General features: G+C 36.6%; 1 protein-coding gene across 1 annotated transcript in view; it reads right to left on the reverse strand.

Moving 5' to 3' along the window:
- RAB3C (RAB3C, member RAS oncogene family) overlaps positions 1–18,127 on the reverse strand; it is a 137,610-nt gene that overhangs the window by 109,832 nt on the left and 9,651 nt on the right. The window contains exon 2 of the mRNA XM_056325316.1: positions 17,268–17,495. Coding sequence (XP_056181291.1) covers positions 17,268–17,495 — 228 coding nt within the window. The remainder of the gene's footprint in view (positions 1–17,267; positions 17,496–18,127) is intronic.

Consider the following 18,127-nt stretch of genomic DNA (forward strand, 5'->3'; position numbering starts at 1 on the left):
TAATGGGGGTCTCTAAGCAGTTGGACTGTAATAGCATTTCCAGGTCCTCTGTCAGAGTTAACTACATGTGTTGCAGGCACATGGGTACAGAATGTGATTTGGGAACAGGCAGCAGCCATCAGGAATTAGTTGTTATAGGTAGAAATATATTTAGCTATGACTCAAATGAGATAAATTGTTGGTAAAATTTGGAGCTGAATGACTGCAAATGCAGACCTTTAAGGGGTAGATAATATGGACCTGGTCTTTCAGTCTTTATTTGCCTGAGTAACCTCTTTATTTGCAGTAGTCTAATTCATGTGACCAGGAATCACTCACATAAAAGCTGCAGAACTGAGATCTAAGACTGACAATTAGGATTTTCACTTGCAAGTGATTTCAGTTCTGGAAGCTCCTCACAGCAGGAGGGAGTACAAAGACAAAGGTGCCTGTGGATGGTAGAGACCAGCATGTTATTTTCATGCAAGTGAGCAGCTTACTGGTGTGGAGGCCAAATCACAAAAAAACCTCTCCCCTTTGAAAAGCCCCAAAAGTAATTTTGAAAAGACACCGGAAAGTACAGATTTGTGCCAAAGCTTATTACAGACTGAAAAAGAGAAACCCAAAATGATTAGTGTCACATGCAGCTCATTTAAGACATATGCTGCAAAATCTTGGGTTGCATTCAAGGAAAATGCCTAGCTTTTAGGAAAAAGTAATATTTAAGATTTCTGATGCAGAACAATACAAGGGACAATTAAATTACAGTCCAGATAATTAACAGTAAGAAGAATGGCAGCAGGCATTACACAGTGTTCTCTGACAAATAAATAAATAAATCATAAAATGGATTGGTGAGCAGAGCTCACCACTTACGAGAATTAATTACATATCTTTTTTCCTAAACTATGGTTATGAAGCACATATTGCTGCTCACTCTCACAGATAACAGGAGAAAACAAGGGAATTTATACCAAGGAGTTTTAAAGTTCTTTCTTGATCTCAGTTACTGTCCTAGGAATCCTTTGGCTGCCTGACCCATGTCTCATTGGAAAAATCTCTGTGAAATATACAAAAAACATACCCATTTGTAGATTTTGAGGAAAGAAAACAACTCGTATAAGCCGTTTTAAAAATGAGCCATTTAAATATTTTAAAAGGCTTAAGAACTCAAAAAACCTCCTTAGCAAGCTCTTTATGAAGCACTGTGCCCCTGAATGTAACAAAAGTATTTTTCACTTATAAAAAATCATGCCCAGAAATGCTTGATAAAATGGCAAATTTAAGGAAGTTCAGCCTCTTTCTCCATGGGAAGCATCTCTCTCAAACAACAGTTTTGGAAAAGATTAGCAGCATACAGAGGATTTAAAATCTATCGGCCTGCAACAGGTATTAATGACCAATCTTCAAAGAACTGGAAAATATAATCCCAACCCAAAACACATTGTATGAGTTCTGTTCTTAGTTTTCCACCTTTCTGCAAAAATATAACATCAACAATGTCTTCTGGACCAAGAAGTATTAAGACTTTCTAGAATATTCTGGATTCTGCCACAAAGGTTTTTCAAGGTAGACCCATGATTACAATAAAATTCAGACAATCATTTGGTCTCCATAGAGACATCAGACCAAATCATGAATATAACTTTTTTGCCATAGAATGGATGCAAGAATCTATCCATACACAGTGGGATTAGAAAGCTTTATTGTTTTGCTTTAGAATTCTGCCTTAATGGCCACTCTCTTTCCCACTCCCCTTTCTCAACAAAGCTGGTATATTCATGTTGTTGATCTCTAAACTTCCCTGACTAATAATTAAGAGTGTCCATCTTAATTTTCCTTCTGTAAAATCTTTTTCTTCACCAGACAGTGAAATTCAGAATGAGAACATAGGCACCTGGTTCTAATAAGCAAAAAATGCCTTCATGTTATTAACCACTGGCGTCATCTCGGCAATGGCATCCAGCTAAAGGAGGCTTCTGCATGCATAACACTGATTCATTGGTTAATGTCCGTCTCCTTAATATCCTTCATTCTAGTCATAACCTGCCCAAAGTGCTCTAGTGGTCATTAATCTACAGCATACAGATTTTTGCAAAAATTATGAGAAGCCATGACTAAAGCACGAGTAATCTCTCAACCACTGGCTGTTCTTGTCAAAACTACCCCTTTGTTTTCTAGCTGCTAAGGGTGAGATTGAGCCATCTAAAATGTAAGCATATATTTTACTATACTTTAGGCCTACTTCTTTCTTATTTAATAGAACATACATATCCAAAAAGTAAATTTTAGCGGGAATTTTTCTTTCAGTGATGTATTTTAACACAGAATAAATCACCATCTGAAGACAGGTATTTCTGACCACTAATTACAGAGCCATGGTAGATGTCTCTATAGAGAAAAGACAACTAAATCTGAGCTGACTAAAATCTTAAGTTTCTGATTCCACTACTATGTTACATCTTCCTCCCCCATTTTCCAATATAAAACCTGGATCTCCACCTTACCAAGCTTGTTAACTTGGTGCTTTTCACTTTGGTGAAACACTAATGTATTATCAACTGAAAATCTGTCCCTAAATTTAAGCTACTCACAATTCCAGAACAGATAAAACAAGACGTTGCTATCGTACACTTTTCTGAAGGCTTTCTTCTTTGAACTAATTGGGAGCAAACATCATCAGCTTTGGAAGTTCTATCCACAAAATTTATCAGATTTAGAAATCTGAGTGGAAATTTCATAAGGAGAGGTCTAGAAAACAGCACTCAGCTGTGTAACAGAAAATTTTCTGGTGTAATAATTAGAGGCTGACTTTCCTACAACGTAACTACTGACTCAGTCACAGCAGTCACAGCACTTGATAAAACTGTTAGATCTTGAACTTAATATAATGCTGTCACATTCACCTGTTTCCTTGCTGTACTGAAGCTAAAATCTTCCCTAAATCTTTACTTCTTAAGGAGTTTGGCTATATTTGTGAGATGCAAATTACGGGGTAATTGCTGTTAGATTTACATTTGATTCAGTTCTGGATGAAGGACTGTCAATCAGTTAAATTAAGACCTTCAAGGACATTAAAAGTTGTTAAACTTATGTCTTTCCCTCCCTAGCCTATTCAAAGCCAGACTACAAAACTCCTTCCAGAAACTGAAATCAGACCCTATCTTCAAACTGCTAGTCTGGCAGCCCTGAAGATACAATTTGGGTTACCAAGAGGATGAATTACAGTCATTCAACATTGGTTCTTTCAGATTTGGAAGTGATTTGCCATAGAGGAGGATTTTTCTCTTTCTTAAAGTTATTTGTGATAAAAAGCTATGAAACAATCAACCACATTTGTTCATACACCACTGACACTATCCACAAGGCAGTCAGAAAAAAATGCTGTATTACTTAATTTTAGAATTATATTTAATGAGACAAATCAGTGGAAGATATACTAATGAACATTTTATGTGGGTGACCCTACCCATTTTTTTAAATTGGTAAAATAAACTTCCAGTATTTAAAATTCATTATAAGTAGACCATGTTTATAAACACACTAAACAAGACATCCCTGTGTCATTGGACTGTAGCTGTGGATTTAACTGTATTCTTCCAAAAGAAACAGCCAAAGTAAAAGATGTGTACTACTCTTGAAAACTCAAGTTCTCACACAGGTATACACTCATTTTGGTCTGTTGAATATTATATTTGAGTAAATCATTAACACAGCCCCTCTTCTGCATAATCAGAAACAAACAGCCGTAGGAAGTCAATCATCCTGGCCTGCAGAATGATCCTATTTCCTATGAACTTCTGTGCACAGAGAAAAAAAAAAACAAACAAAAAAACCAACCAAATTTACCTTTGCACTCAGCAATTTACCTTTGCACTCAGTTTATCTGGAGTTGGGCTGTGAATTAGGCAAATGCACTGCGTGCTTGTTATGTTCTCACTGTACTACCTGGAACTAAATCAGGAAAAAGGGAAGAGAAAAAAGCCCCTGAACTTAAAAATATTTAGGAAAACATCGCCTATTTCTACTATGTCAGGGCTGCTCCTGTGTCATTGCTTTGTGTTGAGACCCTTTGTGTGGCAGCACACTATGTGCTGGAAACTTTGCACAGTGATTGCACTGAGACAAAAGATGTGTTAGATGAATGTGTGCCCATCACTGTCAACAGAGACAGCCCCTAGCATCTTACAACAATCTCCTTATCCAAACCTAAGCCAGTCTTCCCTGAAAATGTTCTCCATATGAAGAAGGTGTACATATTTACTTATTCTTTTATACACAAAGAGAAGTCATACAATTCTATTGCATTTCCTAGCTGGCAACACAAAATGCAAAATATCAAAGAATTAAGTCTCAAGGGCTGTGCTGTGTTTATACAAAGGAAGAAGAAAAAGAACCTATGAGCTCAAGAGAGAATGGTTTATTGCAAGTCAGGTGGTAGCATTCCTACATCTGAAAAAGAAAAATAGAGCTTTCTAAGTCAAGGTAATTCAATTTATTTTGCAGAGATGCCCCACAAGAGTTTTTATTTCTAGACAAATACAGGTTAGGCTAATAATGTAATCTACTATTTCCCCCTCATTTTTTTTCACTTACATGTGTGAGAATGTATTTTATTTTTTAATTTGCAGTCATTTCACAGACCACATCCAGGAGTCCTACAGGACACCATGGGCCCAAATATGAATGGCTAAGAACTACTGCATTGGGGCCTAGTATTTCTAAAGGAATTCAGAAGGAAATAGACTGTGATATCTGAGGCATTTATAATTTAGCAAATTTTATAATTTAGCAGAAGAAAGTTGGTATGTGATCCATCAGGAACTACACAATAGTTTAGCCTCTTAACAATCCTTTAAAAACGGGAATCAAAGCACAAGTATTATCACAAGATTTCCTGGAATCTACCCAGTTCCTGACCCTGCATCCTTCACCATGACGAAACAAGACTGCAATCCTGCCATGGCTCACCTCCAATCTCTTCTGTGAGTACTTGTGCACTACTACGTGACAGCTGTCAGAAAACTTTGTTGTAAGGGACAGACAGGTAAAATTTCTATTTCCCTGGATCCTGTTATTTTCAAATTATTAAGGCTCATTTGTTCATGACAGAGGCCTGAGTATTAAAATGGCTGCGACTGGATTTTCTTGCACTTTTCTAGCTAGAAACATAGCTTCATAAAAAGCAGGGAAGCTTTTCCTGGAATAAGGCAAGGAACTGATCCGTTTTTCAAGTAAATAAACATTCATGCATGAGCAGTCTTGCTGGGTCAGATCAAAAGTATATCTAGTCAGTATCTCTGTAACAGTGTGGATGATTAAATGCCCAGGGAAAATGGTAACAGCAAGGTGGACATATATGATATTATTTTTAGCATCCCCCTAACCTCCAATCACATGGATTTCTGTGATTTACTGAGCTAGAAGTGGTTTCTATATCTATAAATACTCTCAGTGAATATCTCTTACATGAATTTGCCCAGATTTCTCTTAACTCATGTAATTGACATTAGAATGTGCAATGTCCTTTAGCAAGGACTTCCATTGAATGTATGAAGGGATTCCAGAGATTTCTTTTTTCCATCCCTTTAAAATCAAAGGCTCATTCCTCCTATACAGATCAGCCGTTATAATGGCTGATTTACAACAGGACATTTTCATAAGCAGTCTTAGCCTTTCAAATAAAGCAACAAGTGCTCATGATTTTAGTTCTAAACACATATGCGTTTAATCCCCAGAGCTGGTGTCCAATTAAGGGTGTTGTATACAAATGTCACCTTCTAACATTGTTTCTTCCATTTAGCTTTTAAGACTCCTGTTCCTGTACGATCATAATGACACTCATTACCTTCACTGTACAGGCATTTCTCCTGGACTATTTGACTTTTCTCTAAGGTCTTTATATCCTTCTGGCTCTTAATTACTCTCTTGTTTCGGGTCTGACATTCATCTTCTCAGGACTTCTCACATATGCTTCAATTACACCATTGTTTTCTCTCTTCCCCTCTAATTAGTGCAATACTGGTTTCCTCAGCCTTCGCATTTTCCAGCCAAAGCAGCTACAACCCCCCCTTGCCATAGATGACCTTTTTAACGCCTTTCTGCCTTGATAGATTCTATACTCCCTGCAACATGGCAAACAGATGCGTTCACACTCAGCTGCTGTCAGTGAATTTCTTTGTCTACCAGACTCATCATATCCAACGACCAAATTGATTTCCTGTTGATTGCCCTTGAGTCACACTTCTGTTATGAGTCTTCCTACCTGCCATGAGCTGTATCTTATGGGATGCAGCCAGCTAATGACACTACTGTGACACACCCCACACCCCCACACACCCCCCATTTAATTAAATTGCCTGAAGCAGAGTGCTGTGAAAAAAACATTATTAGCACCTGCAAGGATGGACTTCCTAAAGGAATTTAGCCTGAGAAAGAGCAGGAAGAAGGATGGTGCCTCATGGACATGAAGGAAGACAATTACTTGAGTCCTTGAGGTACTGCAGGTGAGACCACTGCCATATTAAAAATACCATACAAGCATTAATTTCCACTGTATGTTTGGGGAGGAGCAACTGGGAGCATTCAGAACAGTGCATGTGCCATTTGTTGACCCAACTCCACACATGCTTTCTAAGGAAATTCATGAATGCCTCTGTCTGCTATACAGACCGTCAGTGCATGTCCTGTTCATTTGTCACAGATTTCTTCTAACAGCACATTGATGTCACATAAATAACAGGCCTGCCTACACATTTTTCCTGTCCAAACTGTTTCTTAATGGAGAATTGCGTGCTTGGGACAAAATGAAGTATATTTATTGATAAAAATTACTTCGCCAAAAACCAAAACACTAGAGCCTTTGTTTTCTGGAATCAAAAAAGCCACACTTTTTTAAATTCCATTTCCTTTAGTTCCTCTACTCATTACAATAGGGCTTTTCTGTACCTGTCTTCAGTTTGAGTTCCTTTGTCCATATGAAGAATCTCCAGTGCAGTAGATAATGGAATAGTCCAATTTCCTCTGGAAATATTTCACCAGGCACATGCAAGAGCCATATTAACTGTTTTTCATTGGACAGATGGATCTTTCTTGCACACCCAGATTTTGCCTTTCTTCAGTGGTTGCTAACTGACTAACTTCTAGTTTATAAAATAACTTTTTATTGTTGTTCTCAAAGTGCCCAGTTTGTACTGATACATTAAATCCCATATCTATTACCTGACACTTGAAAGTCACTGTGTTTTTCTGTATGTTATACTGATCCTCTTCTATACTGGTAACACTTCCCAACTTGCCATCGTTAATGAGTATTATTAGCATATACTTACTATGTATTAAGTTTACTATTTGAGTCCTAAAACCTTTTCACAGTGCATTCTAAGTCTGATGTCCTGTCCTTTCGAGACAGCTTGCCATTAGTTCCTTACCCACCCTTCTCTTCATTACGAAACTCTGCCCCCTCCAGGAAATTTCCTTGATTCCTTTTATTCATACAGTTAAAGAATCTTACATTTATATCCAGCCAGCTGGGATGGTTCCACACTTCCTTCTTGCATTTCTATTTCACAGTATAGGTGAAGCTGTCTCATGTGTGATCATATCCACTAAAATCTAGGAACCCTCATCACAAACCAATTTCTCCAAAGAAATTACAGTTGAAGTAAATTGTATTTGTTGTTGTTAGGAAGTCTCATATGATGATTGGAATTTGAGAATCTTTTGGAGAAGAGGTCAGAAATAAGCAATCCCAGAAGATTTCAGGACACTGCAGAAAGTATGAGTCCTAATTATAGGTGAATATAGAATTATAAAGTATTACACTTCCAGGTTTGTTTCAGCTCAGCTCATCCTAGAATGATTCTTTAAGCTGAACAAGTATAGGCCTTGCTAGCCAGTGTGACAGACCAAACCATCTAGAAAGAAAACCCAGAAATGCTTAAGAGATGTCACTTCGTATCCGTTTCTGCAGGGTTAGCTTAATTTCCAAGTAAAATAAACCAAAGTCAATAGTATCCAATCTACACAGGGCAAAAATATCCATCAACTATCATTCTTGCTGTCAGAACACACAACTGATTTCCTCTGTATTCTAAAACTGCGGTTAATGAATAAAGTCATAACAGCTAAAAACTCTGCAAAGAACTTGTTTATAAGTAATGAGTAATAAAACAATCTGGGTTAAACTAGAAAATACCTAGATGATTACAGAAGAACAATATATTTATTCAGAAAAGATTGAAGGAGATTAGCTTTCAACTACACTGCAAAGAAAGAAAAGTGGAAGAAACAGCTTCTCTACTAGAAAAAAATGCAGCCAGTATCCTAACGGATTTTTCTTAGCTGACCAAGAAATAATAATGTAAATACAAAGCTAAATCCTCCTATTTTGCTTGATGTCATCATTTCACATATAAAAGCTGTTTGCATCATCCATGTGTTAGCTACTACAAACATTATCCTGATGTGACAGTAAGAAGCCCCTTAAGGCTCTGGCTTCTTACAAAATGCATTTACGCTTACTTCCAGAACATAATGCAAATTGGGTAGTGTTAAATTAAAATGAGTTGCTTTTGTGTGACCCCCATCCTTCCTCAGTCACTTATGCCCCTCTCAGCCCAGTATAATTTCAGAATGACTTCCAGCTGTTCTAATGCAGCACTGAAAAGGCTTGCACTGAGCAGCAGAAGAAAGCAAAAGCGAGCTTTAAATACTGCTTCTACACTCCCCTTTTCATAGTATTTACATTATGGCTCCCATCCAAGGCTCTGGTCCTCCAGTTTCAAAGCAACATCTGTACAGCAAGAGTGCAAGATTTTGCTCTAATCTACAACACAAATCTTACTAAAACGCAGCAGAGACCCTGTACAGGCCTTTTTTTTTTTTCCTTTGTAGATTCACTGCAGCTGTATGGATGTTTAAATGTGCTGCTAAAATGGTTCACAGGACCTGGTAGCATAGATAAATTCACTTTAAGAAATGCTGTCAATATCAATTTCATTTTAGCAATAGACTTAGTCTTGCTTCTTAAAATGATAGCTTAATAAGTATAAGTTACATCTCACAGTTTAAAATATACTGTCAGCTTTCTCTGGATTGTATTGAGCCTGAGCAATTAAAATAACTTTTTTTTTTTCAACATCAGGACAAGGCTATTGTTCTTGCTTCAGATCCCTATCACAGTAAAATTGTTCCATTCCCTTTTTCCTTCCCATCCTGAGTCCTTGTTTTAATCAAGATCAAAGATCTTGCTGTTCAGGTAAACATTTTAAAAGACTTTTCTATCTTCCCTTTCCCATCATCACTTTTTAAGGAGCCTATGTACAATCCATATAATGCTTGCACACATGTTAGTGCTGGTCCATGATAGTTCTTCCACAGGTATATGCTTCCCTATATAGGAAAAGCTGGTGTCTCACAGATTGTGATATGGAAAGCAAAGGCAGCTGAAAAATGTTATACCAGACTGCCTGGTCTCAGGTTAGGGGGAGCTGCAATGACTTTAGGTCTGGCAAGATGATGATTTGTTGGCCTAAACAATGGCAGGATGCATTTCCCAGGAGTATGGTGAAGGAAGCTGCCTAAGCTATAAAGTGCCTTAAACTAGCTCAGTTTCTCTTAGAGAATCCCCATGGAAATTTCCACTTAAACAGCGAGATAAGGCTTATTTAGAATTTTAATTATCCTAAATGCCACCTTCTCTTTCCAATTAATCTTTGCCTTTGAATACAGGTGTATGATTTTACTGATAACAGGAGTCTTTGTCAGAGGATATTTAAAGTCCAGTGATGACATATATAGCTCTAAGCTGGTCACAGGGACCTGATCTCTATGCTGCAAGCAAAGCTATATAGCAAAATTGTTGAAGCAGGCAATGGAGCATTTTGTAAATCACAGAAATTTGTAGAACAGTAAAATCTTTGACCTTCTATTATAGAAAGCGTAAAAAAACCCCATTGGAATATTGGGAAAAATAGTGGAATTTAATGCTAGTTGCAGTTGCAGGACTGGTATTCACCTCAGGTTTCCTCTCCAAACTGTCTGAGGCCAGGAGTTTGCAACCACTTTGGTGCATATGAGTGTAAGTGCAAGCACGGAGAATCAAGCCACAGGGCTCTCTAGACAGAGTGCTGAAGTGATAGGCACCATCTTTTTTTTTTTGAGCTGGATTTAGAGCCACTGTTTGAAACCCTCAAGACGTTGCTTTTCATAGCAATAAAACTGTAATGTCACATCAATATTTGAATAGCCAGTGCTATTTTTAAAATAAAAGTATATAAATTTTTAAAGTGCTGTCATTGGCCATTACGGCCAGTCTCACAAAGCATACACATGTGCTCTTTGCACTGAAGGTCATCTGAACTGAGTATGCCCTTCACATTGCTAAGATCTTCTTGGAAACTGAAGACTGCAGCCTGATTCTATACAATAAATACATCAAGCAGTTTTACAAGATGTGTATTGTTTGTAATCGATGCATCTATATTTTGCACCCAGAATAGGTCCCAAGGTAGCATTTCTTACAAAAAGTTTTGCAGAGTTCCGTTTTGTGTCTTCCACTAAATGACTGCAATATCACATCTGCTACCACTTCTGCAGTGAGATTTGCAAGGAAATAATAGAAGTCATCACATGTAGTACCTGTAACTGTTTCTGAGTTTTCACACCATTTACGGTGCCCTGTCTCACAAACTCTTGGTCCTATTCTCACTCAGCCTCATTGGTGCTTTCTCTCACGTCATACCTCATTATGCGAGCAATTAGTCAAACTTCAAACAGCAGCACACATATTATCTTTGCAGTTTCTGCTTATACTTCCTTTTGCTCTGATGCCTTCGAACTTTAAGCTACGTATATAAACATAATATAAACTATATCTATAATATAAACTATTTATATTATGTATACATTATATTGATGATATAAACTACTAGCACCTACTAAAGTTTAGGGAAAAGGCAAGCTGTCTTGTCTACTTTTTAAGCAAGTAGTTTTCTTTTCCATCACAAATACCTACATTAGCCATCTCCCCTTCCCACCTCTTTATTCCCACTTGACTGACTCAAAGTGAGCTATGCAACCATTTTTTTCATGGCTATTTACCTAAAATAATGGAAACCTGAGCTGAACTGGACCCATGAGTGCAACTTTAATGTAAACAGAAGAGCATCTACAAGAAACAGAATACAGAATAAAAAGGGCAAGGTAAAAAGACTACTAAGAATCCCTGAATCAAGGAACATATACAGCTTCTGGAATTAACGAAGATCCTTAAGCTATACAAAGACTGAAAACTCCTGGAAGTTCTCTGACTGAGATCTGAACACAGTAGTACTGTCTGTACTATAATGGGCTTTCCCTTGGATGCGCGATTCTTTAGTATTTGTTGTTGAAAACTCCAGGTGCCACAAAAATTCGGGTGAAAAAAACCCCAATTATGGAAAAATAATGATTAATGAATGCCAGTATTTCTGAGAAATTAAGTACCAAACATGGCTTGTACATAAGTGGAAGAGTTCTCAATGAAGACGTAGAAGAAGCACTACGTGAAATCATACAGCAGTATGAAAATAGGATCCTACACCAAAACTTTCAAGTAAATATTATCTATGGCTCTGCAAAGATATGTGTTGTGTAGAAATAAGAAAAGGAGAAGAAAGGGAATATTTTAGGCTAACAATGCCCAGCCACAACTGGGGTAATGTTCACTTGCTGGAGAGCAGCTTAAATCAAAACAAAAGCTGCTCAGAATTTCATTTTTTTTCAGCTAACAGAGAAAGTCCAGAAAGAGTTTGCATTCTGGCCATCAGAACTACATTCCTATCAACCATCTTTTTTACGGCCTTCTGACAGAACAACATTTGTGAACATGTTGCATTGCTTATCACCACACACAGGTCAGCCTAACCCAAGGCTGGCGAGAGCTGCTGCCTTTTCAGACCAGGCCTGTAACAGCAAATTAAGTTGTGCCAAGGAGCATTTTGAAGCTATTGAATTTGTCTATACCATGAAACTGCCAGCATGTTTTCTGGCATGTTTTTGACCTAGGTTTGCCAGCACTCTGCCAAACAGTTCCTGGATAAGGTTCAGGATGTAGCACAGGACAGAGAACTTTCCAAATACAGAATCTGGATGTGTCCATTCTCTTCCAGACACTGAAAGAGTTTAAATGTATGGACAAAAGCTATTCTGTGCCAAGGGACAGTCTTGGTATGTTTAAATTACTAGTACAAATGGATCCAGAGAAATCCCAGATGTCTGCAGTTGCTCTCTTCAGACACTTTTTGCCTGACATATTACTGTACACACATTTGATTTTCATGCTGAGACGGGGAATTTTCATTTTTAATATTGGATTTCCTATCCTCACCTAAAAAGGCTGTGTATTCAAAGCAGCAGCTACACACTGTCACAGCACCTGAGAAAGGAATCAAGAAATAAAACTTGATGTGGCTAACATACCATAAAAAAATAGGCAATTGAGTCAGATGTGACAAAATCAGATCCTGAACTTTGTGATGAAAAGTTTGCTATATTCGCTATCCACTATCTCCACATGCTACTCAACGCCCCTTTTATTGATTCAGCTTTCACTAACTTTCTTCTGAACCAGTGTATTTAGTGATTCTTGCACTGATGCTATAGCCTTAGTCACTGTTACAGGATATGTCTGCAATGTTGCACTGCCTCCACACATGCATATTACTGTAGGATACCCCTTGAAGACTCCAATGTCAAGGCAATTTTCATTCAAACTTCCAAATTAACACCTTTTTACTGCTAAAGCACTGTTAGGGAGCTTGTAAAGCAAAAAATCAGGTACCTATTACTTACTGATTTTTTTTTAAACAACTACTATTGTTTCAACTATTGACTGGATGACATTGCATTTCCTTAATTAGTTTATAAACCCTAGTCCTCACTTAGTCCCTAAGCCCTATGATAATTTATAGAGAACAGCTGATGTGAAGACAGCAACATTTTGGGTATCAAATGAAACTGTCATACACAGTTCTAGGAAGGATATGCTGACATAAGTTCTTACACTGACTTCTGTAGGAGGACATCCTTTATTTGTGTGTGATACTGCACCTACTTCATGAAGTCTATGGCTAGTCCCAGGGAAAAGCCATCTAAGCAGCAAAAGGCAGTGCAGTGTTCTTGTTTGATTTTTGCACCAAAGTGCTGTGATCAGATAGAAACTATGCAAATATTTCTGTATGAATGCAGTTAGAACATTTTTGTGTAATAAACAGGTCAGAGTGGGAAAACTTGAGGCTTTATTCCTCAAACAAGATTTGTACTGAAATAAGTTAGAAATCACCGAGAGTTGTAATCAAATAAATTTTAAATTTAAGCTAAAGATGTGGTATGGATATATTGTCAGTTAAATAAATATGTTGACCTGTCTTTCTAATTCTTAATTTGTTCTCTAGGAATCAATACCTGCACTTTATTTTTTTTCTTTTTCCCCTATAATAATGATCTATTTTGGCAAATGTTAGCTAATGAATTCTACTGTCCAAATTAGCCCACATTTTCTCCATGAGCTCTTGCAGGTTGTTATTTCTATAAAACCATTGCCAGAGTTTAGAAAAGTAGTGTAAACCTTTATGGCATCACAGTTACAGGGTGTATACTGAATATAGTATGATAGTGGTATCTGAATGTAGTGATTTATACAGTGAATACAGTGACAGATTTATAAGGTTAAACTTAATTGTCTGATTTGCACTTCTTTGAGCTTTTAATAATTTTCTTTTGTCAGAATTTTGTATTTTTGTGAGAATTAGTACTGACAAACCATTTTATTTTAATTCAACATAATTTGAAATCCAGCAGTTTGAATATGAAAGACTCTTCGAGCTTTCCAGTTCCATCCCTTTAATATTACTAGCTTAAACCAAATGAAGGAAAATTATATTGCTGTTTATTATTTGACACTGTAAAACACCCTAAAGTCCTCTGACAGACTTTTATACTATGCATGAATGTGCTGCATACAGACATAATTCCTTTCCAAAATTTCTTGTTTCTGTTGAGAGATCAATGCCCTTTTAGGTAAAACAGATTTTTTACAAATTTCTCTTCTTTAAAAGGCAAAAAAACTGTTAATATGCTATCTTTGTAATGTCCAAACCAGTGCTGTTACATTTATAACTGCCTGTGAAACAAAATTTCAGAGCCAGCTGGTAGTCCTGTGGAAAGGTAAGGTGCTATCACTTATGAATATCACACTTGAACTCTAAACATCTCTTGGTTCCACCAAGAAAGTCTGTGGAAAAAAAGGTGTTTGACTCAGAAGGAAAAAACCCAAACATTACAGTGTTCCCTTCAGGCTCTTTATGACCATATGAAAAAGATATAAAGGTAAGTACTAGAAAGAGCCTTGTCCTCCCTGACTTGAACAATGAAAGAAGACAATTCAATTCAGGTCCTTTCAATCCAAGAATAAGACACTGTTGCCTCAAAGTAAGAAAAAAGTTCAAACAAATAAAAGACCTGCAGAGCCTCCCAGTAAGACAGCACCTAGTTCAACCTGTTAACCCTTGCTAATTCATCTGTGATAATCACACCATGAATTTTATCAAGAAATAATAATTCTGCATCCTTACCCATGCTGATTGTCAGCCTTCACTGATAAGCATTTGACAATCTTATTCTGAGGAAATCAGTGTTTCAAGCTCTAGCATGCTTCCAGTTGAACACAAAGTATTATGCTCAAAGGGCTATTAAACAACAGGTTTAAATGTCTACCCAAGAAAAATACGTACAAAATTGTAACAGGACACATGTTGAATTAAATGTGTCTCTAGCTAGGGAATTTTAGAGACTGAACAGCATTACTCTTTACACACTCCCGCATCTTACTGCCAGGCAAAGACAGCAGAGAAGCAGCATTCCATATACTCTTTCACTGCAGTATATGGCAAAGTAATTAAGTTCTGATCTTGTAATTCAGTATGCATTTCAAAGTTGCATTTTTGGTTTCTTCTGACTATTCAAACCTGTGAGGTTTCTCAGAAAGTTTATTTCACATATGCTGAACATCAGTTATCACATGATGTCGTCAAGTACTTTGCCAGTGATTTGAAGGAAATGTTAGAACCTCATGCATGTTTCTACTCAGAATTAACATAAAATCACACTCACTATGATTCATTTAATTTTATATTTTATCTAATGTAAATGGTCTTTCATAAATATAGTTTGAAATGGAAATGGATATTGCAGGAGTACTATTCATTTTAGAAAGATTTGCATACTTAAAGAAAAGTAATGAGGTATAATGTAATATAGACAGATATTACATATACAGATACTGTGTATTAAGAACAATATGGCTGTTGCTATAGCTTATGAGATGGGGTAACACAGCTGTATTTCAGGTTTAGTGATCTAGAATAGCTTTCTGAGATACTTAACTGATTTTATTTAAGGTTCTAAAGGTGCAAGTCAACTCATTTACTAGCAAGCATAACTGCAACACAATGCTCCAATGCAGAATACTCCATCTAAAAAGTGCAAACAGCAATAGTGAGCTGTTGCAATTTGAGTTAATTTGGCAATATCAAGGCCTTTTAAGAAATGGCATTAAAATTTTAATGAAAAAAACCCCCCACAATACTGGCTGCTATAAAAAGCTTTAGCATGAAAATAATATCTGAAATCCTGTCTTTAACCCTGCATCCTGGTAGTTGACTTTAGAAAGGTCTCTTCCATGCTCTGAGCCTCTGTTCCCTCTTCCCTAAAAGACATGGGAGCCCTTGTGTTTGTTTCACTCATTCCAATTGCAAGTTTTTTCAGGCAAGGACTGTCAGAGTCCATTTGGACTCTGCATGTTACTGCCACGCAAAGAACAACAAAATGTCCGTTTTGCTAGAACTGGAAGTTTATCCTAGAACACAGCTGCTACATCCTCTCTATGCCGTGGATAGCCTTAGAATAATGGACCGCTTTGAGCCAAGCACATATTTGTAGTCTGCCATGGAGAGGCATTATGAGAAATATAGTGGTGGCAAACTAATCACGTTAATACAACATTGTGAACTAACACTGCTTTTGCTAGAAGAGACATAAACAATAAAATCTATTTATTGTAGGGGATACTTGGTGATTAGGAAAACTGTATAAAGACTCTAATGTGAACAAAATTTTATTGCTCCATTACAAAAAAATAGTAAGGTAATGTCCATGTGAATTACCACGTGATCTCCAGCCTTGAATTACTATGACAAAACTAGAGAGTTATTGTAGTGAAGGCATGTACATGACATAGTTATCTAGTATGTAGCATGGTTACAGTCACTTGCTGTTCAAAATAAGTTAGATGAACTGGTTGTATTTTATCTGATGTGTCCTGAGATTTAATGGCTGCCCATCATTAATTTTTTTTTAAAATGTATTCATGCACAAAAAAAAGAAAATCTTGGTTAATAGATCTGTTATGAATATCCGACAATGGAAACAATGCTCAAAATCTTCAAGCACCCAAGGAAGATGGCAAAGATCTGAAGCTTTAACTCTAGGTCCCACATTGTTAAATGTTCTGCTATTCCCTCCTTTCCTTTAAGTAAGTATCATGCTACCACCCAAGAATTAGATGTGAGCATTTGCAGCTCCTGCACAAACCAGGCTATCCTTTCTTTCTGAGGAAAGATTATAGAAATGAACACCTATTCCCTTGGCATCACACTTTCCTACATGTGGCATCTTTCTACCATCTCTAAGGTGAAGGCAAGGGATAACGGGTCTCGTACACTTGGACAACACAACTGTCACACTCTTTCTTCCTCAGCAGCAGAAGAAAGATGTTTCAGGTGATTTGGATGGCAAACATGAGCAAGAAATTACGCCTTGTGTTATGCACCCACTATCATAGCTCCTAAATTAATTTATAATTTTTGTGGAAAGAAACCAGATCCTAATTGGTATTTCAAGGCCTTTTTTAATAATGTATCACTTTCAATAGCCTATATATTGCACAGTTGTTTATACCTCACTGCACAGATATCAATATGTGTCAACCTGTGTTATTTCTTAACAGAATTTAATTCAGAATATATGCTTTGCTGTACTTCAATGCCTTACAAATACTGTCTACACTCCATTATTCAAGACAGAAAAATGATGCAGGAAATAACTGCTTTTTCATTACTATGCCATATACATATATATGTAGTTATATAGAAAAAGGTTACGACATTCAGTTGCAAACCTACAGTAGTTTAAATGCTATCAAACTGCTACAGCCTGCTTAGTTCATAGAATTATTATTTTTGGCTTACCCATATCTGTAGCTTAATTCTTTTTTCATTTTTGAAAACTGTTTTTACTTTGAAATCAATCCCAACCGTGCTTACAAATGCAGATGTAAAGGAATCATCAGCATATCGGAATAAAAAGGAGGTTTTCCCAACACTGCTGTTGCCGATAATGAGAAGTTTGAACATGTAATCAAAGTTCTGGTCAGATGTATCTTTCTGGCCATATCTGGAATCTTGAGCAGATGCCATCTGTAATTCAAAATAAAAAGAAATAGTTTATTGTCTCTTATATCATATAAAAGTGGAAACAGACTTTAATGGAATTTTTGATACCAGCTATAAATGAACTAAAGAAATTCACACAGCTTTAATTCTTTTTTATGATTCTTGTATCTATGGTAATAGTTCCAGTTGCAAAAGAGGAAATAAACATCACTGGTGACTGGTACCAAAAAAAAATATCAATTTTGAAAATCCATGACCGTTCTTGAATATATAATTAAAAAGATCTACCTTCAGAAAATGTGATGAATGAAGTAGTGAAAACACAAATATATTTCACTTGTGCAGAAGGAAGAGATCAATGTTGCATTATTAAGTAGAAGGTATGTTTCCAAGCAAAAGCTTACTATGTTTTACATCTGATAAAATTCTTGAACCATTCATTTTACTTTAAATATGCTGCTGTCTTTTATAATACCTAAAACCTTATTCAAAGCATTATGCCTTTAGCAGCTTTCAGTTACCATACCATTAAACAGTGTGTTTGGTATATACCTCTGAAATGAGGTCTTGATTTCTTCTAGTTCTAGTCTGTTCTATAGTTTCGGAATTTGCAATGTTAATGCAACATCATCATAAGTGGCAGTTGTCAACGTTTT

Source organism: Falco biarmicus, chromosome Z, assembly GCF_023638135.1.
Source record: "Falco biarmicus isolate bFalBia1 chromosome Z, bFalBia1.pri, whole genome shotgun sequence".
Lineage (NCBI taxonomy): Eukaryota > Metazoa > Chordata > Aves > Falconiformes > Falconidae > Falco > Falco biarmicus.